General features: G+C 39.8%; 1 protein-coding gene across 1 annotated transcript in view; it reads right to left on the bottom strand.

Annotated features, from left to right (window-relative positions):
- kita (KIT proto-oncogene, receptor tyrosine kinase a) overlaps positions 1–24,595 on the bottom strand; it is an 88,246-nt gene that overhangs the window by 62,999 nt on the left and 652 nt on the right. The window contains exon 2 of the mRNA XM_041790598.1: positions 10,968–11,222. Within this exon, the coding sequence (XP_041646532.1) occupies positions 10,968–11,222 (255 nt within the window). The remainder of the gene's footprint in view (positions 1–10,967; positions 11,223–24,595) is intronic.

Here is a 24,595-nt window from a genome sequence, read left to right as displayed (position 1 = left end):
AAAACCCAACTTTTAGGCCTCTCTTTTGAAAATAGTTTTGCCTCCATATCAACTCAAGTCAGAGCATGAAATTTCAACCACAGCAACACTTTATTGCCAAAAGTATTCACTCACCCATCCAAATAATAGAAATCAGGTGTTCCAATCACTTCCATGGCCACAGGTGTATAAAATCAAGCACCTAGGCATGCAGACTGTTTCTATAAACATTTGTGAAAGAATGGCTCGCTCTCTGGAGCTCAGTGAATTCCAGCGTGGTGCTGTGATAGGATGCCACCTGTGCAACAAGTCCAGTGGTGAAATTTCCTCGCTCCTAATTATTCCACAGTCAATTGTCAGTGGTATTATAACAAAGTGGAAGCCACTGGGAATGACAGCAACTCAGCCACCAAGTGGTAGGCCACGTAAAATGACAGAGCGGGGTCAGTGGATGCTGAAGCATATAGTGCACACAGGTCGCTGACTTTCTGCAGAGTCAATGCTACAGACCTCCAAACTTCATGTGGCCTTCAGATTAGCTCAAGAACAGTGCGTAGAGAGCTTCATGGAATGGGTTTCCATGGCCGAGCAGCTGCATCCAAGCCATACATCACCAAGTGCAAAGCAAATTGTAAGATGCAGTGGTGTAAAGCACGCCGCCACTGGACTCTAGAGCAGTGGAGACGCGTTCTCTGGAGTGACGAATCACACTTCTCCATCTGGAAATCTGATGGATGAGTCTGGGTTTGGTGCTTGCAAGGAGAACTGTACTTGTCTGACTGCATTGTGCCAAGTGTAAAGTTTGGTGGAGGGGGAATTATGGTGTGGGGTTGTTTTTCAGAAGCTGGGCTTGGCCCCTTAGTTCCAGTGAAAGGAACTCTGAATGCTTCAGCATACCAAGAGATTTTGGACAATTCCATGCTCCCAACTTTGTGGGAACAGTTTGGGGATGGCCCCTTCCTGTTCCAACATGACTGTGCACCAGTGCACAAAGCAAGGTCCATAAAGACATGGATGAGAGAGTTTGGTGTGGATCAACTTGACTGGCCTGCACAGAGTCCTGACCTCAACCTGATAGAACACCTTTGGGATGAATTAGAGTGGAGACTGAGAGCCAGGCCTTCTCATCCAACATCAGTGTGTGACCTCACAAATGCACTTCTGGAAGAATGGTCAAAAATTCCCATAAACACACTCCTAAACCTTGTAGAAAGCCTTCCCAGAGTTGAAGCTGTTACAGCTGTAAAGGGTGGACCCACGTCATATTAAACCCTATGGATTAAGAATGGGTTGTCACTTAAGTTCATGTGCGAATCAAGGCAGGTGAGTGAATACTTTTGGCAACATAGCGTATGTTTTTAATGCCCAACTGTCTCTACTTTGTAAAACAAGCTAACAAGTTCAGTTGAGTAAGAAATGTGACAGAAAATCAAGAAATATTCCTGTAAGACACTCCTGGTACCTAGTCATCTCCTCTGTACTTGTTCTTGTCCTCGCCCATCTCAACATGAGTGACAGAGAGGAAACAGTTTTTGGGTTATGGGGGTAACACCTCACGCTGTACCGCTTGCACACTGTCGGGATCTTATATTCATCCATTTTCTATACCGCTCATCCCACTGGGGATCACAGGGGGGCTGGAGCCTATTCCAGCTGTCATTGGTCGCCAGTCAATCACAGGGCTGACATATAGAGACCAGGCATGCTCACATACGGCCAATTTAGAGTCACCAATTAACCTAACAAGCATGTCTTTAGTGGTGGGAGGAAGCGGGAGTACCCAGAGAGAACCATGCATGCACGGGGAGAACATGCAAACTCTGCACAGAAAGACATCATTAATAAAACCGAGGAGTGGTATATATCTGCACCAGTCATATAATCAGTTAATCACTTTTTATTATCAATATTCATTCTTTGATGGCAGAGTCAGCTATTCCAAATTCAAATCACCTTAAACAATAAACAATAAAAGCACCAAACCCAGCCAGGTGTTCACTTGGAAATTCAACAGAAACGAGCAAAGGAGGATTAATGTGCCATTACACCCACTTCCTTTATTCCAATATTCCTGCAGAAGTTTGCTGCATGGCGATGAACAGTTGGTGCTTCTAATTCTCCAGTTGGTGCTGTTACACCATTACAGAAGGAGGAGGTCAAAACGAGCTAATTCAACCCAAAGTTTGCTTTAAAACACTTCTGCAGAGTTTATCTTTCTAATCTTCAAAGGCAACTTGTGGCATTTTTTCATGTCAAGACAAACTGAAGCTGTTTATCTGCAAAACATCCTTGTTGTGTTTGTCTCATTCAAATTCATGCAGATTCCCCAAGATGACCACACCATGTTCTCACACACAGAACCACAAATGACGGTAATGCGCCAAAAACACACCAGCGTGCTAACAAAGACAGAGCTGGAGATCAATGCTAGCTAGTTATCTTGGATGTAAACAACGTCTGCTTAAACAGCCTTTGAGCTTGTGAGATCTCCTCAGAAGAGCTTCACGCTTCATGTACGTCATGAAGAAGAAGTCTGTTTACATTTAGTTTTCATCCACTCTGTCTGAAATCTTCAACACTTTAGCTCAGCCAACAAATAAAAAAACAACTTTTCGGCAACATTTCCAGAAGGATCTTTCTTTTTTGGCATTTCTGCTCAGACATTCTCTGCACAAATTGAAATTTCACACAAAACATTTGGATCACTGATAACAGCCTCTCTGTTTACTGTTCACTATCAGTCTGACTATGTTTGAGCCATGCAAATTGAACATTTCCCACTCTCACATGCAGTCTTTGACTGGTCAAACACGAGGAATGCAGCATGTCTGTAACCCTTTATGTGTATGGCTGCAAATTAAACACACAACAGCTGCTTTCTGCCTCTTTTTCTGTCCAGTGTTATCTGGGATTTGTTGTATTTAACTACTTTCTGATTTTTGCTTGTCATGATCTACAGCAGAGGTGTAAAACTCAAGGCCCGGGGGCCAAATGCGGCCCATGGAACAGTTTAATCCGGCCGACAAGATGATCTCATATTTCTGTTCTAACTGGCCCATCAGTCTGAGGTCTGCAGATTTCTTCAAGTATAAAAATGTGAACTTATCCTTGATGATTTAAGATTTCCTTGTTAAGTCACAAAATCTGAAAAAAGTAAGGAGTAAAAATATTTGAATAAGAAGTCAGGAATGTGGGGAAAAAAATAATTTGTGTTTTAATTTCACATTTTCAATCTAGCATCTCACAATTAGGACTCAAACTTAGAATTTTAGCTTTTAATTTCAGGCTTTGAGCATTTCAACTCATAATTTTGGCTTCTCATATAATATTTTGAGCTTTAAGATTCATAATTTTAATTTTTAAGTGATATTTTGACCTTTTTAACCAATTATTTTGTATTTTATCTCACATATTCTCCAAACTTTGACTTCATAATCCCATAGTTTGACCTTTTAGACTCACAATTTAAAACTTTGCAATATATTTTGACTTTTAATTTCATGATTACAAATTTTATTTCATATTTTGACCTTTTAAACTCATGATTTCAGCTTCTTTCTAATATATTTGCCATTAAAAAAAACATTATTTTTCAATTGCAATTTCATGTTTTGACCTTTTTGCACTAATAGATGTAGTTTTCTTAGATTGTGAGCCTTTAAACTCATCTTTTTAACTTTTTAAATGTCAAAATCGTTCATCACCAGTACTTAGTTTTATTTTCTTCATATTTTATCACCAGGTGAAACAAGGTTGAAAGTTTCTGGTTAAAAAGGTGACCCTGTTAGGCCCTCAGGTTAGTCCTGAATCCAGAATCCAGCCCCCGCTGTGACTGAGTTTGACACCCCTGATCTAGATAAACAAAATCGTGATGATTAAACTGTGTCAGTGCTGCAGTGCTAGCCTGTCATGCTAATATGCTTGATTTCCCACATCCATAGCATGGGATATTTTTAGGGATGGATATCAAATCTGGTACCAACACATCCAATACCTGCTGCATCATACTACAAGACAGATTTTCATACTTCAGTATCTCGCCACCCTAACTGGATCTCCCACTGCTCCAAAGGACAGGCACAAAAATGTTATGAGACAAAGTTACACCTTTCACCTTAATCTGTATGTTCTACTGGCTTCTTATCACTCATGAAAGTGGTTCTCACATGGTGTGGTGAGGCTCACTGGTATGGCTTGAAGCAAGTTTAGGTGTGCTGTGGGAATCTGTACAACCATCAGTGATTACTGTGACTATAAAACAACTAAGGATACTTTTACATGTGTTGCACTTGAGATGAGATGACCATTGTGACAATTAAATTGTTTTAAAACTTGCAATATCATAAAGTTTAGGATGGTTTCAGCATAGGGACCCAGACCTGGATGCAAGCACACTTTGCCAAGAAGTGTGGCGCATTTGATCAGTTTGATCAGCCCAGACTTGGGCTTGAAGAGGTAGCATGATTCAGGTGTACTCGAGCACAGTTCAAGGGACGTAAATGGAACTGTGCTCAAACTAGGAAGTAGGCTAGGCGGCCTTTATTGCATGGTTTTATCTTTGCAGTATTTAATCCTCTGAGCTGTGCGGATGATGAGCAGGATGAACTTCCCTGTCTGCACCAAAAAACAGCAATGGAGCCATGCTACTATTGTGAAACTGATGGTATGGGGAGGGAAGCAATCATGCTTGAGCACATTAGGAAACAATTTTGCCTCACTTGAAAATGCTGTTGATGTAAATGAGGAGCAGAGGGAGAAAGGGCATGTACTCTGGTTAATGTGATAACGGAGATAGCTTTAAATTGTCATAGAAAGGCAGTAAAAGGGAAACAACAAAGATAAAAAGGTCTGTCATTTGGAACCACTCTTTTTTGGCAGAGTCAGACTTGGAGCAATGCAAAATAACTTGCTGACCTTGTTACACAGTAGTGGTTGCCCCTGAAGGCAGCTCTCTGTATCAATAAAAATAATTATGAAATTAAGTTTTGCCACAGTTGAGCAGCCTTCCTTACTGATGCTGTGGTAAACTGAGTGTTGCCAGAACAAATTCAACAGGATTAAAACATGAAATTTAATAATTCCTCTATTTTGAATCCAAATTTGCAGAATAAACAAGCAGGAAAAGAGATCTATTATCAAGCTTTGGCTATCCAAACACAGAGATCCACCCTGCAGAGACAAAGCTTTCACTGTTTACCTGTACAAGAGTCAATATTTTTTGATAATACTACATCTGAGTCTCCAAAGTAGTTAGTGTTCACAGCCTCAGAGGTGGATGTTGAAGAGAGGAGTGAGTGATCAGCACATGATATCAGCCTGCAGGGATGGCAGCGCGCCAAGGGGATGTAGAGTCACAGAGAGAAGGAAATACAGTAGAAGTCAAGTCATGCACTCGATAAACAGATTCAGTATCTACTGTACCTGTCCGGGTCAGAGCTACAAACACCTTCTTTCTACAAACACACCCACACACTCTGATCTCAGTGCACAGAGAAGCAGCACATTTCTGCGGCTGTAACCTGCAGTCTGTTTCTCCATCGCTCACATTTCGCTTCTTCCTCTTCTTTATTTCAACAACATCACACAATCTAAATCAGAGGTGGGAAACTGGCAGCCTGAGGGCCAAATACGGCCCCCTTCCTCAATCATTGTGGCCTGGAGTCAATCTCAAATATCAATAAACAGTAAACATAAAGAGAATGCACTGACAGGACAATCCAGAGCACAAAGTATCAGAGAAAGACAAACAGAAATGCTTTTAAAAGAACCTTCACTGGTCCTTGTAAGAAATTAGCCAATTTAATTGAAAGCATTTGGACAAAAATATTAATTAATCAACTTTATTTGATGATGTGAATCATAGAAGTGATTCCCTGCTACTCTACCCACTCACCCATAGTTACTATGAGGACTAGACATTCTCAACTCAAGTAGTTCAGCATGCCTAGCTCCGCCTGACTCTGCTGCTGACTTTTTCATAATAGAGACGCCTTTTCAGTAACATTTGCTCTCCATAAGATGTATTTATTAAGCAGAAAACTGTTGTTTTTGGTTTCAAGGATGAATTTTAGTAACGAGGGAGAAAAGCTGTTAAAAGTGGCACAACCATCCTGCTTTGCACTGCAAGGAGTCAGAGGATGCTTTGGAGGCAGACCTCTGTGTAAACCAGGAAGATGTCGCCTTAAACAGCCTCACTGTTTTATAAATACACTTTGGTTTTAGGCCCCGTTTACACCACAATGTTTTCGGGTGAAAACGCAAAAGTTTTGTAGTGTTTTGGCTGTCCATTTACACGGCAACAGCGTTTTGGTGCCTGAAAACTGAACTTTTCGGAAACTGGCTCCCGAGTAGAAGTTTTTCAAAACGCCCCAGTCTCCGTGTAAACAGGGAAACCGGCGCCTTCTGAAAACTGACATGCGCACTGCAGCTGCAGTAAACAAACATGCGCGAGTAGGCTTATAATGCATGCGCAGATGGGAAGCCCAGAACAAAACAAAGATGGCCGACAGTAGTGTACTGTTCGTGCTCCTCACTCTTTTGAATTTAACTGTACTTCACCATCACTTGGATCAGCGGAGACGATTCTGGCTCGGCCCATACGCCGTCAAAGGGCAGCCCGACATTGCAAAATCACACCGGCATCTACTGGCCTGGCGTGTACACTACATCGTTTTTGGTGTTTCCCGCAGTCTCGTGTGAATGGAGATCATTTTGAAACGTTGCTGTCTGAAGGTGGAACTTTTTGGAAATGAAAACGGAAAACGAAGCAAAAAAGTTGTAAACAGGGTGTGTCACCCAATCTCCGGTTTACCATAGATCGCTTTTCTACACTCCCCTCCAAAAGTATTGGAACGGTGGGCCCAATTCCTTTATTTTCACTGTAGACTAAAAACATTTGGGTTTGACACTAAAAGCTGAATATGAGACAAGAGATCAACATTTCAGCTTTTATTTCCAGGTATTTACATCTGGATCTGCTAACCCACTTAGGAGATAGCTTTATTTGTCATGGAACACCACATTTTTAGGTGAGCAAAGTATTAGAACAGAGAGACTCGAAACAGATTAGAATGATAAGATTTAATATTAAGTTGCAAATCATTTGCTTGTGATACCTGCATCAAGTCTGACTCACTGACAACTTTAGCATTCTTCTTCTTGTGTGGCTTTTCCAGGCTTTCACTGCAGCCTCTTTCAGTTGTTTGTTTTAGGGGGTGCCTCCCTTCAAACTCCTCTTCAGCAGGACAAATGCATGCTCTACAGCACAGGTGTCAAACTCAAGGCCCGGGGGCCAAATCCGGCCCATGAAACAGTTTAATCCGGCCGACAAGATGATCTCATATTTCTGTTCTAACTGGCCCATCAGTCTGAGGTCTGCAGATTTGCTCAGGTATAAAAATGTGAACTCATCCTTGATGATTTAAGATTTCCTTGTTAAGTCACAAAATCTGAAAAAGTAAGGAGTAAAAATATTTAGATAAGAAGTCAGGAATGTAGGGGAAAATTAATTTGTGTTTTAATTTCACATTTTCAATATAGCATCTCACAATTAGGACTCCAACTTAGGATTCTGACTTTTAATTTCCTACTTTGAGCATTTCAACTCATAATTTTGACTTCTCATATCATATGTTAAGCTTTAAGATTCATAATTTTAATTTTTAAGTGATATTTTGACCTTTTTAACCAATTATTTTGTATTTTAGCTCACATTTTCAACTGTTAACTCTGACTTCATAACCCCATAGTTTGACCGTTTGAATCATATTTAGACTTTTAATTTCATGATTAAAAAATTTTATTTCATATTTTGACCTTTTAAAGCCATGATTTTGACTTTCTTTCTAATATATTTGCCATAGAAAAAAAAATTTCAATTTCAATTTCATGTTTTGACTTTTTACACTAATAAGTTTACTTTTCTCAGATTTTAACCCTTTAATTTTTTTTTTTTTTTTACTTTTTAAATGTCAAAATCGTTTATCATCAGTGCTAAGTTTATTTTTTCATATTTATTACGAGTGAAACAAAGTTGAAAGTTTCTGGTTAAAAAGGTGACCCTGTTAGGCCCTCAGGTTAGTCCTGAATCCAGAATCCGGCCCCTGCTGTGATTGAGTTTGACACCCCTGACCTATAGGGTTTAGGTCTGAACACTGACTTGGCCAGTCTAAAACCACCTCTTGCCCCTGATGAACTCCTTTGTTGTTCTGGCAGTGTGTTCTGGGTCATTATCTTGCTGCATAACAAAGGAACTGGCCTCACCGTACCAGTACTTTTGGAGGGGAGTGTACATTGCATGTTTTCTTGATGATTGCAAGGAAGACAATTAATACTAATTAAATGGAGCCTACTCTTGTACCCTTATCAGTCAAATTTGATTGAAGTGATTCTATTATATGTGTGTGTGTTTTATTTATCTATTTGTATACAATTTCAGACGCTGTTTACCTCTGCGAATAGCAAATGTGTTCTTTATCCAGACAGTGTTATTGATACATGATGAATGAATCCCAAACCCCAGATATTTTTATTTTCCTTTGTGATGTTTATTGCCTGCACAAATAAAGGCAATAAAGTTAAAAAAAAAAAAAAAAAAAAAAACAACTTAGGAGTGCAGTTTTTTTTTTCAATAGAGTCCTCACCTCTGATGGGCGGAGCTAAGCTGCTCATCACATCATACCCATTTGGGTGAAAACAGGCCATGAGATTAGAAGGCGGTGAATTAGAAAAAAACAATGCAATTGAATATTATCGCGTGCTGCAAACAATTTAAAGAACAATTGATTCTGTTTTTTCATCCTTAAACTGAGTCACTATGGCATTGGCTGAAACCAGAGAGCAGTGGAATGGTCAGATGTTGGGCTGGTGTTGTGTCCCTCCTGACTTTAAGCCAGTGATGTCTCTGTGACAGCAGGAGCTGTACTCTGCCTGCCTGTTAACTCTTTACACAGTCATAAATTATTAAAATTGTTTTAAAAGTCAAGATCCAACCCAGCTAATGTGGTTAAAAAGGTTCAGGATGTAGCTAATGATATCTCTGGTCACATGTGGGGACATTTGTCCAGTTTGATGGTCGAGACAACTTTTTATGACACCAGTCTGTGTTTTGAAAAGTGATCTATCACTACAGATCTCATCTTTCCCATCTACCACCCTTCGTTTCGATGGGATGTTTTCACTCAGAAAGGGACAGGCTGGCAACATTTAGGCAAAGCACCTAGATAGATCTTATCAATGTCTAGTGGGACCACACTGTTGCAACAACAACAAAAAAGGGGTGGAGTTATCGTGCTACATGGGGAACTTGGGTGGGAAGTCATAGCTGATAGCAGAAAATAATTAACCTTGCAAAGCAGATGGATACACCCGTTTCCTTGTTTTTCACTAGCGGATCCATCTTGCAAAGCCCCCATCTGAACCATTTGGGCCCGGTTAGAAAGCGACAGGACCAATCAGGGACGAGGGGCAGTACTTTCAGTCGTGACGTAAACAAGCAGCAGCAAGAGCTGGAGAGGTTATGGAGGAAGAGCTTAGCGTGGCTGTTGCTAAAGCGCCAGTTTTATCAGAACTTGGGGACATTTCTTCGTCAAAAGAAGAACAAAGATCAGCAGTGAGTTGTTTTCTTTTCAGAAACAACAAAAGTCGAGTACTTACATGTCTATAGTCGCCATGGTTCACGTTATTCCTCAGCAGCTGCGAATGCGCAGCTTGCTAGCAGCTACGTCACGTGCTTTGTTGCTCTGATTGGCCCGTAGAGATGTGACTGACTGAACGTTCACCCAATCATACTCCGAGGATTTTTGAAAGCCTCTGCCTTTTCTCAAATGTTAAAGCTTTTCCAGTAATTCCAATAATCCCGGTCCATCACAAGTAAGCAGTACAAAAGCATGAATGACATACAGCAACAGAGCGGCAGCTCTCAGCTGCAGTCTCCACTTTCTGATGACTTTGGAAGAACATCCAGTGTGTCCACGGCAACAGTTAACATGGCAAGACATGCCAGTGCAACCACATAGACAGGATTTATCTGCCTTTAAAACCATGTAAATATTTGATCTTCTACAGCCATTTTACATTAAGTTAGACATTTTAAAATTTAGCATGGCACTGCATGGCGGTGCAGGGGTTAGGTCTGTTGCCTCACAGCAAGAAGGTTCCTGGTTCGCTTCCCAGTCAGGGCCTTTCTGTTTGCACGCTCTTCCCATGCATGTGTGGACTCTCTCCGGCTTTCTCCCACTTCCAAAGACATGCTCGTTAGGTTGTGTTTCTGTGTTTCTGGTTGTCTGTCTCTATGGCTACGTTCACACTGCAGGCCTTAAAGCTCAGTTCTGATTTTTTTCTCAGATCTGATTTTATTTTGTTTGCATGTTCACACTGCAGTCAACTTCCAAAAGATCAGATATGTATCTGATTCAGATCCACGTACGAAAGCGGCCTGAATCTGATTCGAAGAGGCCAGATTCAGCGTGACTTGCGCTGTTCACACTGTCAGAACAAAATCAGATACGAGCCACATGTGGGCAAAAAAAACAGATTCAGGTCACTTTTAACTGCAGTGTGAACGAAGCCTATTTCCCCCTACGATTGACTGGCGATTGACTGGCGATTAGTCCAGGGTGTACCTCGCCTCTCGCCCAATGCAAGCTAGGACAGGCTCCAGACCCTATGACACTAACGGGATGAGCAGTAAAGAAAATGGATGGATGGATGGAAAATTTAGCATATTAACTCACTGCATGGAGTGTTATCCTTTGTATAAAAGCTTAAAGATATAAATGTGGGTGTGATCAATTCTGACTGAAGGTATATTTCTGCTCTCGTGGTTCAATTATAAGTCATCTAACTGGGAGTAAACATCAAAATAAAGCAATGTTGCCCCCTATCATCAGTGCTAAAGTTAATACGGCCCTCTTGGTGACTAAAACCACACATCCCTGATCTAAATGCATCAAAACACCTAAAAACCCTCAACCATGGCACCCATCTACCTTTGACGTAGACGTAGATGGACGTAGATGTCCCAGAGCTCTCCTCCAGGCAGATGTAGCGCCCCATATGAACCACCTGAGCCCTGGGGATGTGCAGGGTGGACATCCCATCGATCTTTTTCTCCCCTCGCACCTTGAGCCGGTCCTCCCGCTGCCACTGCATGGCCTTCTCGCCCTGACAGCGCAGCTCGAAGGGTTTGTTGAGCATGACAACGATGTGGGGGTCAGCGGGGGTGATGGTGGGCTTTGAGTCGCCTGTTAGTGGACAGAAAGAGAAATATTCTGTTTAACTAACAAACTGAAACCATCACAGGCCACTTTTATTGCAGCTATCAAAGCTACACATTAGAGGAAATAATTATGCATGTTGTCACTTCAATGCTTAAAAAATGCATTTAAAAGCTTTTGAATGTCGGAAACACATAGTTATTGGAAAACCTCAAAGTTGTATGAAAAGGATACAAATGTTAAAGTCATTTTCACACAATCCAGATGTGTTAACAGCTGCAGGACACCAAGATCCCAAGTTACAACAGGAGGAAAGAGTTGGACCGTTCACCCAGCACAAGCAGGAAACGTCAGAATTTAATTATTTTGATACAATACCAGAGTCTTAATGTTGTCTATAAATGACCATAAAGATAGTCAGAAATGCTCAGAACCACCACACTCCCCTTTATGCAACAAGGATGGAAAATCTTTAAACTTTATGAGGCACAACCTGTGACAATTCTACATTTGTTTTTACTTAATAATGACAGAAACAGATGAATGAATCCCATCACGTTTGCAGTAAATATTTGAAGCTGCTCTAGTAAAAATCTGTATCAATTTAAAAAGTGACCATTCCTATTTTATTTAATTTTTTTTTATCTCAGATATTTCCTTAACCTTAATCTCTGTTCTAGTTCTGAGCATTGCTCCTTTAACGCAGGATTTACTGGTTGTACAGGCCAGGAAGCTAGGCTATATCCTCTTGGGACCCTGCATGCACACACAAGGACATTACATTTTTGCTTTCTTACAACAAAGAAATAAATCCTGCTATAGTAATTTTTTAGATAACTGTCCAGAATTTTCAGAGCAGTTTCAGTAATTGGGATAGAATTTTTGGAGGGGGATATTGCTTTAAAAATGTCGGGAATTCTCATGGAACTGTTGGAGATATGTTTGTGTATTTTTCAGCATTTTATAACAGGTACTGGAGGAATCTGATTTTGAGGTTTAAGGTATTTTCATAGGAAATTGAGGGATTTATTTGTAGGTGTTTGGAAATTAGATTAGAATTTTTGGGGGAGGGAATATCTTTGACATTTCTAAATTTTAATGGAGATTTCTGGGAATTTATTCATAAATTCTTGGCAAATTATATGAGAATTTTGCATTAAAATTGCTTTGAAATTTTGGGGAAATTTGGTGGATTTTTTGGGTGAAATCTGCATTTCAATTTTCCTGATGTTTTTGGGAGGAAATTTGGGAAATATTTTAGAATATTCTTTTATTTGTGGAATTTTAAAAAATGTTTAAGAATTTTCACAGAATTCTTGGCAATGTCTTTGGAAGTTGGGGGAAATTGGGACCATTTTTACGTTTTAGAAATCTCTAGTAATCTTTAAACCTATTCTTTGTGAGACTGACTTCCAAGCAAAGAAATAATATTTTTGTTTTGTGTTATACTTATCAGGTCCCTCTTATCTCAAGTAAGTGGGTGAAACTAAAAACGCATTTCAAACAAAAGCTTGGGTCTCAGGAGGATATAGTGTAACAGAGGGGTTCAGTTTCTCTTTTGGTAAAAAATGGGCCACAAAAAAATGTTGCCTCAAATAAACACACTACCAAGTTTTTTGAAGTATCAACCCAGAAAGCCTCTGTATTTTTGTCACTATTTTACATTGCAAGAGCACACAGCCAGTAGCCAATGCATGCTGGGAAACCCTCCAATGTGACTGGTTTAAAACAATTCTGCAAAGAAGAGTGGGCCAAAATTCCTCCACAGTGATGTGAAAGACTTATTGACATTTATCACAAATGCTTACTGGCGATTGCTGCCACCAAAGGTGGAACAACCAGTTATTAAGACTGGGGAGCAATGACTTTTTCCCCAAAAGTTAGGACGGGGGTGAATACTTGTTCATAGCATCATGCAATGTCTCTCAGGCCCTTCTTATAGATGCTTCTTCAGGAAGTGGCCCCCATTCCAAACTAACTGAACAGCCCTGCCGTAGACAATCTTTTGGAAACAATTCATAATGAGGACAAAATTGGTTCATGAGGTCATGAATGAAAAATTGACTGTTGGTTTACAGGTAGTCAACATGTAGATGGTGAGAAATTCCCCCCCTTAAATGGATAAATAATGATTAATTTAAACATGTTACAGTAGTTATTTATACGTAAAAGCGCATTAAGTTCTCAGGGAATAAATAAGGACCAATGTTGACCTTTAGTGTGCAGATAGTTAGAAACTCCTCATCACATTTGATGAGGCAGCTGATACTTCCATCATGCTGGTTGTTACTCATTCATTCCATGATTAAACAGCAAATAGAGCAGAACGATTTACAGAAAAGTTCTAACTGCAAGTTTTCCCCCAAATATTGTGATAACAATTTAATATACTTTTATAATGAGGTTCCTCATCTTATGTAAAATCAGCAATAAATCATTCTGTATTATAGCCTACACTATATTGCCAAAAGTATTCGCTCACATGCCTTGACTCACATATGTACTCAAGTGACATCCCATTCTTAATCCATAGGGTTTAATATGACTTCTTCATTCTTCCAGAAGCACATTTGTGAGTTCACACACTGATGTTGGATGAGAAGGCCTGGCTCTCAGTCTCCGCTCTAATTCATCCCAAAGGTGTTCTGTTGGGTTGAGGTCAGGACTCTGTGCAGGCCAGCCAAGTTCATCCACACCAAACTCTCTCATCCATGTCTTTATGGACCTTGCTTTGTGCACTGGTGCACAGTCATTCTGGAACAGGAAGGGGCCATCCCCAAACTGTTCCCACAAAGTTGGGAGCATGGAATTGTCCAAAATCTCTTGGTATGCTGAAGCATTCAGAGTTCCTTTGACTGGAACTAAGGGGCCAAGCCCAGCTCCTGAAAAACAAGCCCACACCATAATCCCCCCTCCACCAAACTTTACACCTGGCACAATGCAGTCAGACAAGTACAGTTCTCCTGGCAACCGCCAAACCCAGACTTGTCCATCAGATTGCCAGATGGAGAAGTGTGATTCGTCACTCCAGAGAACGTGTCTCCTCTGCTCTAGAGTCCGCTTTGCATTGCACTTGGTGATGTATGGCTTGGATGCAGCTGCTCTGCCATGGAAACCCATTCCATGAAGCTCTCTACGCACTGTTCTTGAGCTAATCTGAAGGCCACATGAAGTTTGGAGGTCTGTAGTGACTGACTCTGCAGAAAGTCGGCGACCTCTGCGCACTATGCGCCTCAGCATCCACTGACCTGCTCCATCATTTTACGTGGCCTACCACTTGGTGGCTGAGTTTCTGTTGTTCCCAATGGCTTCCACTTTGTTATAATAGCACTGACAGTTGACTGTGGAATATTTAGGAGAGAGGAAATTTCACCACTGGACTTGTTGCACAGGTGGCATCCTGAGCTCCAGAGAGCGAGCCATTCTTTCACAAATGTTTGTAGAAACAGTCTAATTTAGTTTAATCACAAAAGGACTATGCATGTTTACTAGGTGGAGAATACGCTGCTCAGAAGATGCTCCCTGGGTTAGTTAAGCAACATGCTTTGATTTAAGCTTGAAGCCAGGGGTGTCAAACTCAATCCCAGCAGGGGCCGGATTCTGAATTGAGGTCAAACCTGAGGGCCTAGGCCCCAGGGTCAACATTTAACCAGAAACTGTCATCCTCGTTTTCACCAGCAATTAATTACAGGGGGAAAAAACTCTGCACTGATGATAAATCATTTTGAGATAAAAGAAGAAGTCAAAATGACAAGTTTAAAAGATCAAAATGTGAGATAAAAAGTCAAACTAATTTGATCAGAATTCCAAAACACAAAATAAAAAGTCAAACTGTTTTAAAAGGCAACTGTTTGAGAGGGAAAGTTGAAATCATGAGTTTTAGAGGTCAAAAATAAATAAATATAAAAAGTCAACATCATCAAGTCTAAAAGGTCAAATTATGACCTAAATTTTAACACTGTGAATCTTAAAGGTCAATTTTTTTAATTAAAAGTCACAATCATAAGCTTAAGTCATAACTGTAAGATGCAAAATTGAAAATGTGACATGAAAACACAAATTAATTTCGTTTGGCACATTTCTGACTTTTCCTTATTTTTTGTGCTCTTTACACTTTAAAACTTTAATGACTTAACAAGGATATTTTGATTCATCAGGGTTAAGTTTACATTTTTATACTGCAGGAAATCTGCAGACCTTACACCGCTGGACCAGTTTTAATAAAAATATGATATGATCTCGTGGGCCAGGTGTAACTGTAACATGGGCCGGATTAGGCCCCCGGGCCGGGAGTTTGACACCCGTGCTTTCAGCTATAAAGGAGGTGGCTGGGGTGGGGGAGGTGAATCTTTACCAGCACCAACATGGTGCATCTGCATTACTGCAAGCAGGGAAGTGAGAAACACGTCAAATTTAAATGGACCGCTGTGCTGAGAGAATGAAATGTGATTGGCCATGGGAGCTGGAGGCAAGAATTGGTATCAGCTAGCTGTCAGCTGATCACGGCTGACGCTATGCTTCATCAGTATTAGATAGAATGAACTAGGGCAGTATGATTATAAAAACATATCTAGTTGCATTTACTTTTTCTCATATTGCAAATTTGTTATCATTTACTTTGTTGAAGGGGATTATCATTTTATGTTTCCTTTGAGAAAAACACATAAAACAAGAAAAGGCAATTTTTGCAAATATTAAAAATGGCACTTGAATCTTTTCATAATGTGCATAAAATCTCTGCTGCTACAAAAATAAAAGTATTGTTATGGTATTGCCACACATTTCAAATTGAAGAAATATGGCAACTCGTCATATTGCAATTTAATCTAATTTGCAGCTAATTGCTCAGTCCTACTATCTATAATTTACAGTGTCATTCCTGGGTCAATTTGCAATGACTTACCTCTTTATTTCTCAATAAGTAAGCCCATTTAAGTCTAGGTTAACAAGCATTCAGTCATTGAGTCATCTTCTTGTTTACTCACTCACTCATCTCCTAATACCAATGCTAGGTTAACTAACAGTAGGTTATTACAAAGTTACTGTGCTTATTTCGATCTAGATTGACCAGCAGTTAAACCTGAAGTATACCAGCACCACAGTGGTCCATTACTTCATATGGTGCACCTCAGTTGTCACCCCTTCTACACACCAGCAGCAGTGTATTAATGGTCGAACCCCCCCAGAACCCACCACTGGGCCAGGGGCTTGATACCAGCGTCCACTCAGGGCTCACCTCCTTGCTTTACCAGGTGAAATAATAAGAGCAGTGGCATCTCTCTGACAACAGAGGCCACCCATTTACTCTACTCCACAATGGAAGAAGGAACTACATTTCCTCTGTGCATTCAAACAGAGCTGCTACGGGGTAGCTGAGATGCATAGCTCGGCTGTGCTCCCAGGAAAAGACTCTGTCAGCCATGGTGGGAAAAGAGCAGGGCTGTAAATTACTGTGGCACATTGCATTGTCACCTAACCTTGCATAGCAGATGGATACACCCGATTCCGTGTTTTTCACTGGTGAATCCATCTTGCAAAGCTCCCGTCTGAACCATTTGGGCCCGGTTAACCAACCAACCACTAACCAGCAGTTAGTCACACATTCCTCGCCTTGTCAACTGGCAGGTAGTTTCTCAATCATTCCAGGATTAACTTAACCCACCAACAGCAGAGCATCAACAGTTCAACTCCCCACCAGCTGCTGCATGGTGCTTGATACCAGAGCTAAACATCTGTAAGTGCCACAAATAGGTCATTTCCACCAAGCGGTCCGGCTCAGTTCGGTGCAGAACGGCACGCATTTTTTGTGTTTCCATAAAGCAAAAGTTGGAAGGAGTCCCAAAAAAACCGACCCCTATCCTGAATAACTGGCAGGTTCTTTCTCTGTTGTTCCCTGTTTAACATAGAAGTAACTTGTGTTTTCTCTGGATGACTTACTGTTAGGTCCTCATTAGTTTCCTGGAAACTATACCAACCATACTGTCATTTTACTGTGATGTGTTCTCTTCTCTGATTTATCTCTGAATGTCTTGAAAATCCAAACTTCTGCTTGAAACTTGTGTATAAGTTTTATCCCCATAAGTGAAGAGCAAATACACCACGTTCCAAATTATTATGCAAATGAAGAATGTCCCTGATTTTCCTAAATAGTTGATGCAAATGACAGTCAGCATAATTTTCAAGTCATAAACCATTAGCGCATAATTCAGATTTTATTGAACAAACCTCCCAGTGAAAACGATTTTTTTCAAGTTTCAAAACATTTTAAAGGCCATAAAGAACTGAAAATGGTCATTTGTTGAGTTTGCAGCATTAGGAGGTCATATTTACTGAAATCAAAGCTATTTCAATCAAAAACATCTTAACAGGCCAAGTTCCATGTTAACATAGGAGCCTTTCTTTTAAATCACCTTCACTATTCTTGCATCCATTGAACTTGTGAGTTTTTGGAGAGTTTCTGCTTGAATTTCTTTGCAGGATGTCAGAATATCCTCCCAGAGCTGCTGTTTTGATGTGAACTGCCTCCCACCCTCATAGATCTTTAGCTTGAGGATGCTCCAAAGGTTCTCAGTAGGGTTGAGGTCAGGGGAGGATGGGGGCCACACCATGAGTTTCTCTCCTTTTATGCCCATAGCAGCCAATGACACAGAGGGATTCTTTGCAGCATGAGATGGTGCATTGTCGTGCATGAAGATAATGTTGCGACAGAAGGCACTGTTCTTCTTTTGGAACCATAGAAGAAAGTGGTCCAACTGAAACTCTATATGTTGCCGAGGTCATTTTCACACCCTCAGGGACCCTAAAGAGACCTAACAGCTCTTTCCACATAATTCCAGCCCAAAACATGACTCCGCCCCCTCCTTGCTGACGTCACAGCCTTATTGGGACATGGTGGCCATCCACCAACCATCCACTACTCCTCCATCCGGACCATCCAGGGTTGCACGGCACTCATCAGTAAACAAGACTGTTTGAAAATGAGTCTTCATGTATTTCTGCACCCACTGCAACCGTCTCTGCTTGTGAGCATTGGTTAGGGGGCGCTGAATAGTAGGTTACGCACAACTGCAAGCCTCTGGAGGATCCTACACCTTGATGTTTGTGGGACTCCACAAAAGAGGCACCATCAGCTTCAAATACCTGTTTGCTGCTTTGTAATGACATTTTAGCAGCTGCTCTCTTAGGGCGCATTCACACCAGAGCTGTTTGGTCCACTTTAAACAAACTCTGGTCCGTTTTCCCGGGTGGTCCGATTCGTTTGTAGTGGTGTGAAAGCTCACATGAACTCTGGTGCGGACCAAACAAGTGGAAACCTGTGGCCTGCTTAATAATGTGAAACGTCCTTCTTAAGTAGTTTTCCTTTAATTGGGCTCACTATGGGATCACAGGTGTCTGAGATTGATTTCAGTGATCCAAAGAGCCCTGAGACACAACACCATCCATGAGTTTAACTGGAAAACAAAAAACTGAATGTTTATGACACTAAAATCCAATTTGCAATAAAATTTGGAGCATGGTGTAATCAATAATTCTGATAATTTCACTACAGGGTTATCCTTTACCAGGTCTTACAGTAACTCTACTGTGCCAACTCTGAAGACTGTCACAGAAATAACAGCCCAATAAATTCGATCTCTCATCATCCTTTAACAGCAGGGATTCAACCTCAATCTCTCACATCTGAGGAAGGAATAAAAAGAAAATAAAATCTGTCTAAAAACAACATTTTATTGAGAGGGTGAGCTTGGTTAGGGGCAGAACAGTCCAAGTCTAATCTGCAGCAGTGACAGAAAGCAGATGGAGAAGGAAATGAACATGTTTTTGACCCGAGGAGGCATTTAACCTTTGTGTTTCTCCAAAAACCATTGGTGACAAAGCAGCTGCCTCTGACAAAGAGCCTCCATCAGTCATTCCCTCATTCTTCAATATAAAAACAAAGACTTTTCCCTAATCCCTCTGTCTGAGCTCTGCTGTATTTACAGGGTGTGGTGGTGGGCTGGATGCATCTAAAATGCTGAAACTGGTAGAATCACAGAACAGCAAACATGAGTGTATCATTACACAAAGATGGGTCTATTTAGAGACTGTTAATGATGCTGATGGCCCCCGTGTTTGCTCAGCCTCTGTGCTGATGCGTAAATATTTGGCTAACAACTGTGGAATTAAATGTAAAGATCAGGCTGACAGGGGGGAGCTAAAAACATGTTTTACAGCTTATCCACGTGTGCCACAATGGTGTTTACTTCAAAATATGTTCATTTATCCATGTGATTATCACCGAGAAGAAAAGTTAATGAGGTCTGGAGCATTAAAGGAGAATTTTATTGACTGTTTAACTCTATCACATGTGGATGAGGTGTGAAAGCCATTCAGAGTCAGTGATGTACGGCGGCCCTGAGGGCCAACTGCAAAAATATTTAATGAAATATAAAATTTAATAAGATGCAAACATAATTCTGGAAACAGTGAAATATATTGTGGAATGAATAAAAAAAATGCAAAAATATATGATTAAAATCAAACTAAAATAATGAGATAAAGAAACATTTTGTGAAATGCAAAAAATATCAATGAAAAGCAAAAACATTTGTTGATATGCAAAAAAACTTTCCAAGCATACAAACATTTTGAGACTTACATATTTTTCTGTGACCATGAAAACATTGATTTTAAAGATTTTGTGAGGTGCAAGATCTTCTCGTCAAACACAATAAGTCAGATAGATTAAATGTAAAAACATTAAGATGAATGCAAGAATGTTTTGTCGCACTTAAATTTTTTGTGCCTGTAAAAAAAAAAAAAAAAAAAAAAAATCTTAAATACAAGAACTTTTTGTGATTTTCAAAAATATCCTAAGAAAAGTTCAAAATAAAACCTTGCCAAGTGTGAAAATACTTTTAACCCTTTAAGCGCTAGCAGGACCAATCCCATCCTGCTTGCCTTGATCCAAACAAACTTGCTGTGTGCACTCTAGTTTTGTACAAAAATAGTCATGTTGCACATCAAATTAAACGCAAGAAGCCCAGCTTCAAGCTCAAATAAACCAATTTTACCTACACCACATTCAACTCAAGAAGGACTCAAATCAGTGACCACATATAGCGGCCGTAGCGTTACCTGGCCAGACACTTCCGCCCCCTATGGGATGGTGCCTGGTACTACAGACACAAACATGGTCTCAATTGAAAGCCCAGCCTTTACTGAAAATTCTAGTCATGTTTGTGCAGTTTCCATTTGTTTCAACAGTTTCTTTTAGTTTCTGAACTTTATTTTGTGTTGTGTTTTTTGTGCCATTGAAGATAAATCTGCTCCTCTTGGTGTCAAACTTTAGTTCCTTTGTCAGACTTCCTTTGAAAGGGAACTGTATGGAGGTCTGGGTGATTTGAGCGGGAAAAAAGAATTCCATGAAGCAGTGACCACCTATAATAGCATATGAGTAAATAAAAATGAGTGATACCTGAGATTTTTCAAATGGCAGAATTAGTGCCAAATTGGATCAAATTGTGCCCAAAAGGCACATGAGGGGACTTTGCCTGGATATTTTTTTACTAAAATCTCTCTTATTTTGTCCTAATAACCCTCTAGTACAGGGGTTCTCAACCTTTTCAGCATGGGACTCCTAAAATAAAGGTGCCAGAGACCGGGGACCCCCACTGTACCTGAAGGCGGCTGAACAGCCATGCACAATCAAGAGCCATGTGGAGACAAGGCCGTCTATAAGGGGGGATAAAGGGGAGAGCTTTTTGGGGCCCAGCCAAACTGGGGGCCCATGGAGGTCAGCAAAACCCTGGTCCATTGTGAAGTTAAGCTGCGAAAACCATATTTTATATTTGACCTAAATAATAACCACTCTGATCGAAGGAACAAATATCTCTTTCTATTCATTTATGTAACAGCCTTCTTAAAATGAAAATAACTTTTGTTAAACACAAACTAAAAATGTGTGAAAAATTGATTAAATTAATGAATAATGGAAAAAATGGTGGAAAAGATACAACTGGATTTTTAAAGAACATAAATGGGTTAAAAGTGGCAAAGATTAGATAAAAGTGGCCAAAAAATAACTAAACATGGATTAAATTGGCAAGAATTGGCACAAAAGTGGTAAAAGTGGATTACGAAGTGGCTGAAATCACTTTTAAGTGCAAAAAATTGAGGGAAATTAAGTGGGCTGGGATGAAAAATTGATACAAATGGGCAAAAATGGGATAACTGTGGTAAAAATGGGCAAATAGGGGTGTAAAAAATGGCTATTAGTGGCAATAATGAGGCAAAAACAGTCAAAAAGTGGCAATAATTGGTTTACAAGTAACAAAAACAGGCAGAAAAAAGTGGTGGAAGGTATAAAATCGACACAAATGGGTTTTAAATGGCAAAAATGTGCCAAAATGGTGTTAAAAAGTGATGAAAAAGGATTAAAATTTGATAAAATTCATGTCAAGTGGTAACAGTGTCATTTAAAAAGTATTCTTGTTTTTTTTTAAGGCATCTGGAGACCCCCTCTTAGTGTCTCGTGACCCCAAATGGGGTCCTGACCCCAAGATTGAGAACCACTGCTCTAGTGGAATGAAAGTTAAAAGAGGTAATGCCAAAATGTGGTGCTTTGGCCTACTGGAGATGTCTGGACTTCAACTGCATTATTTCTATGGGATATACGCTAAAATTCGGCGAAAATGAAATCTGCCAACTTGATTCTGTCTGATCCAGTAACATACACACACATATTTACACTCCTTGATCATTCAAATAGAACTTACAGAGTTTAGTTAAAGATGGGCTGGTAATTTAGAGAAGTTTAAGTTACATTGGTATTGAACATGTCACACTCCCACGGAGAGGAGGAGATTTTAACAACATCCTCCTTCAACGTGAAGTATTCTGGATATATTCTCTCAAGCCGTTACCACCCAAAGGCCTCAGTGAAGAGATGGATATCCACCCCTTTTTATAATGTGCATGCTGTGGTTCACCTCGGCCACTATTACTCAGTCATCCTACAGATTTATGAATTTGTACTCTGATCTGCGAGTTGTGAAAGTCATGTCATACTGTCTATAAACTGGTCTGTTTTGCTTTTTATTACTATGCTTTATCAATTACCTGGTTTCTTAAGATTATTCAGAGTAATAGCTTCACAGAATGACAGGATCAGATGTACAATACCCCTATTTACCTCTCATGATAGGATGATGGATCATCTCTGATTCATCAATAGCACCCACAGTACTTAAATGCACCTCTAAGAGAAGGTCTGATGAAGAGCTACTCTGCTCGAAACGTCACGTTGGTGCAATAAATAATTATATTTTTGGAGCCCTGCAGTGTGCAAATCATCTTTCTGTTCTCTAATTTTGAGAAGTAGCCTGATAAAAGAGGCTAGGGCTTAACAGGTAGCACCAAAATATTAGAAATTATTTCATAAGAAATAGAAACGTTTTCTGAAATGCATAAAAACTGTATAAAACAATAAAAAATGTTCAATTTAAAAACATTTAGAGAAATGCAATAACCGTAAGTGACACATATGTATTTTTAAATGTGAAGACATTTTGTGCAGAGTATTAATCAGGTGAAGTGCAGCAAAACTTTGCCACGTGTTGAAAGTTTTATCTGTTAAATGTTTTTAGGTAAAGTTGACTGATTTCTATAGTGAGATGTTTGTATTCAGCTAACTGTTTTTGCAGTTGACCCTCAGGGCCACCGTACTGATTATATCAACATGATCAACATGGACTTGTTCTTCAGATGTAACAAAGTACCAGGGCTGGGCGATATATCGAGTTTATAAGATATATCGATATAGTTTTGAACGAGATATGAAGTAAGACAATATCGTTTATATGGATATAATCTGTTTTTCGTTAAAATACCCTCCTCCTCCGAGACCTCACGAAACAAGGATGCAACTGGTTCAGTTAAAGACAGTTATTCAGTTCATGTGGATTTGACTCAAAACTGAGTCTGTTTTTATTCGTTCTTCACAGGCAAATATATCGATATGTATATTGAATATCAAGATATAGCTAAAATACATCAAGATATACATTTTGGTCCACATCGCCCAGCCCTACAAGGTAGAGAAAACTGAATCCACCTGCTGCGCTGAGCTGCAGCTCTGCAGACACACACACACCCCCGCTCAGCGTGTGTTACGAGTTCGTTCGCTCTGCCAGAACAGTTGCATCTCTGTAAAATCACCAAACTCTGATTCCTAAAGAGATAAAAACCCAACTTGAGGCCTCATAAAAGGCAGAAAGTGAGAAATTTTCCACTAGAGGTGTTTACAACCGTGACGGCCGAAGATGCTGCAACGCCTCAACGGTCAGGAAATTATGAGCACTTAGAGTCACTAATGTATGGAAGCCCATTAGTGCGCATTTATCTAAAAAAGTCTGACTGTTAAACATGAGGAGAGTCCACGTTATTACATAAAACCTCATAATTATGGGGTAAATAGATCACCTATGATCTGATTGGCTGCTCTTATTCTGTCATATTTGGACTGTTTTTTTGACTCTCATGGTTTCATCATTTTATCTCACACTTTTTTCACTTTTATTATGAAATCATACTTGTTTTCACTGTTGTAACTTTTTATCTCATATTTATGACTTTCTTTCATATTGCTGATGATTGATCTAAGTTATGCCTATTCAGCTCAGATTTTTTTACTGCCTATCCCATGAGTGTGTCTTATAATTTAGAATTTTATGTCATTATCGTGACCTCTTCTACCGTTATGACTTTGGGCTAATGATTTTGAAGGTTTACCACAAAATGTTGACCAACTATGGCATAACCCCTGCTTTCTAGTCCAAAAATATGACTGTTGCAATATTTTAAAGGTCATAATTTTTGCTTACTATCTTAAAAAACAGACTATCTTTAACACAAGTTTGGCTTTTTATTGCATAATGTTGGTTTACCATTTCACTTTGTCGCCTTATATCTCAGATTGTAGCTTAAAAGTAGTTTTTTTTATAGCTTAATATCTCATTATTACGCTTTATATCTCATAATTATGACGTTTTGTGTTGTTTTAGACTTTTTACTCCCCTGCCTATGACTGACTCCTCATTATTTCCACTTTTCATGCGTGTTTTTGACTTTTTGTGCCATGTGGATGACTAATAGATCATAGTTTCACTTTTTATTAGACTTGTCTCATAAACTGACTTTTTTTTATTTCTTATTTTTGTATTTTCTCTCCATCAGTGCTTAGTTTGCATACATATTCTTGCCTTTAACTGAAGGAAACGGGCTTCCAATCAGGTGTGACAGCATTTATCCTCCTAGTGGGGAATTACGCTCAACATACAGCTCGTTTGCATGCTTCCAAGGAATGAGTAGGGGACATTTCCATACGGACGGTTACGCGATTTATCTCGCTTCCAGGGAGC

The sequence above is a fragment of the Cheilinus undulatus genome, linkage group 7 (genome assembly GCF_018320785.1).
Source record: "Cheilinus undulatus linkage group 7, ASM1832078v1, whole genome shotgun sequence".
NCBI classification, from domain to species: Eukaryota; Metazoa; Chordata; class Actinopteri; order Labriformes; family Labridae; genus Cheilinus; species Cheilinus undulatus.
Note: the sequence above shows the minus strand (reverse complement) of the source record. Positions and strands in the feature narration are given on the sequence as shown.